General features: G+C 35.0%; 1 protein-coding gene across 1 annotated transcript in view; it reads right to left on the minus strand.

The window, feature by feature from the left end:
* The window catches only part of LOC106882389 (MAM and LDL-receptor class A domain-containing protein 1), a 221,633-nt gene that overhangs the window by 25,678 nt on the left and 193,846 nt on the right, over positions 1-2,109 (minus strand). The window contains exons 117-118 of the mRNA XM_014933051.2: positions 1,571-1,708; positions 656-912 (exon numbers count right to left, since the gene is read on the minus strand). Coding sequence (XP_014788537.2) covers positions 656-912; positions 1,571-1,708 — 395 coding nt within the window. The remainder of the gene's footprint in view (positions 1-655; positions 913-1,570; positions 1,709-2,109) is intronic.

A 2,109-nucleotide genomic window follows, 5' to 3' on the forward strand; every position in this document is an offset into this window, starting at 1 on the left:
GAAGCTGAAAGAAGCCCGTCGTATATATGTATATGTATATGTATGTGTGTGTATATGTTTGTGTGTTTGTGTTTGTCCCCCCTCCACCATCGCTTGACAACCGATGCTGGTGTGTTTACGTCCCTGTAACCTAACCTAGTAGTTCAGCAAAAAGTGACCGGTAGAATAAGTACTAGGCTTACAAAGAATAAGTCCTGGGGTCGATTTGCTCAACTAAAGGCAGTGCTCCAGCATGGCCACAGTCAAATGACTGAAACAAGTAAATAAATGAGTATCTTGTAGCTTTGAGATTTTGATGATGTGATTGTTTATTCTTACAATGACATTGTAGGGTAGGTGTGAGAGGCCAGATCTGGCCAGTTTGCTCATAAGATGGGTAGAATATTTTGGCCTGATATGGCCAGTTTAAATGCAAAATGGTTAAGTTAACAACACTAGCATAGCTAGAGTGTATGCTGCCCAGGGTGGCTCTTCCATTTGCCACACCCTGACCCCACAAAAAAACACATATTGCCTCAGCAATAGCCCACAATAGGATGAAAAGTGCTGCCCCTTTAAAAGTGCTGTCTGGGATGGACTGCCTCTCCCACCAACCAGCTACTCTAGTGGTTAAGAAACTTCTAATATGCAGTTTGAAATGTTTTGAAATGCTTACCTGGAATGGTGTCTGGGAATTGATTGAAACTGTAGCTAAACGCCAATGAGGTCCTTGACTGGTCTGAATAGACCAAAGTTTAGTTGTTATTTTGTTATTTTGGTACAAATAGACATTTATTTTATCATTATATGTTCCATACATGTAGTACCAAAATGATAAGCAGCGCTCTGTTTGTGTTGCTGAATATTGTGGTGTGTATAAGTAAGAATGGTCGTCTTTTTTATGCTTTTGCATATTAAGGTACATATAATGGCCTGAAATTGAGAAAAATAATTGAGAAAAATAAATAGTGCATGTCCGTAAATTTGTCTTTATAATTTGAAAAATTCAGGTAAAAATGAAAAATAAGGGTAACTCAGCAGAGTTTATTGGGAAACAGGCAAACATAGGCGCAGAAGTGGCTGTGTGGTAAGTAGCTTGCTTACCAACCACATGGTTCTGGGTTCAATCCCTCTGCATGGCACCTTGGGCAAGTGTCTTCAACTATAGCCTAGGGCCGACCAAAGCCTTGTGAGTGGATTTGGTAAACAGAAACTGAAAGAAGCCCATTGTATATGTGTGTGTGTGTGTGTTTGTGTGTCTGTGTTTGTCCCCCCACCATCGCTTGACAACTGATGTTGGTCACCTCTTTTTAACCAGAGCCATCTAGATACTTTCTTAGCAGTGTTTACATTGTTCTCGATGGCATTTCTTCATTTTTGTTATTCAGAGATGGGTACGAAATAAACTGGTCTTATTAGGAAACCTTGGGCTTTACATGAGTTTAGTTTACATATTGCTTTGAAAAATAACTTCCTAATAAATAATAACTAAAGCTTCTTATAGGATTAATTCAATAAATAATCAATAAAAGCTTCATTTATGAAATAAAATTGAACAGAAAAGAGCAAGATAGTAAACTCAGATAATCACCATAAAATGACTTGTATGTATGGTCAGCTGGTGGTCCATTATGGCCAGCTGTTGCATGAGAACCTCTTGTCCAGTTGAATTTATCAGTTGTACCTTGTTCAAAGCCACATATATCAACCTCTTCAAAGTCACATTCATCTGAAGGGAGAAAAAAAGAACAAAAAAAACAAAGTAATTTTTGTTTATGCACACACTTCTGAACAAACATTTTTTATAGTGGGTGCACTGCCTTGTTTTAGATAGGGATTACTTCATAGGGTTTCGAAAACAGACATTTTTTTTTTTTTTTCTTGGTAAGATTAGTAATGTGGTAAATTTATGTTAAGCAAAAATATCAAAGAAATGGTAATTTTTTGTACAATTATATACAGAAAGGAGAAAGAGGTACAGAAACATCCATTGCAAGTCAACTAAAAATAATAATAATAATAATAATAATAATAATAATAATAATAATAATAATAATAATAATAATAATAATAATAATAATAATAATAATAATAATTATTATTATTATTATTATTATTATTATTATCATT

Source organism: Octopus bimaculoides, chromosome 7 (assembly GCF_001194135.2).
Source record: "Octopus bimaculoides isolate UCB-OBI-ISO-001 chromosome 7, ASM119413v2, whole genome shotgun sequence".
In the NCBI taxonomy this organism is placed as follows: Eukaryota; Metazoa; Mollusca; class Cephalopoda; order Octopoda; family Octopodidae; genus Octopus; species Octopus bimaculoides.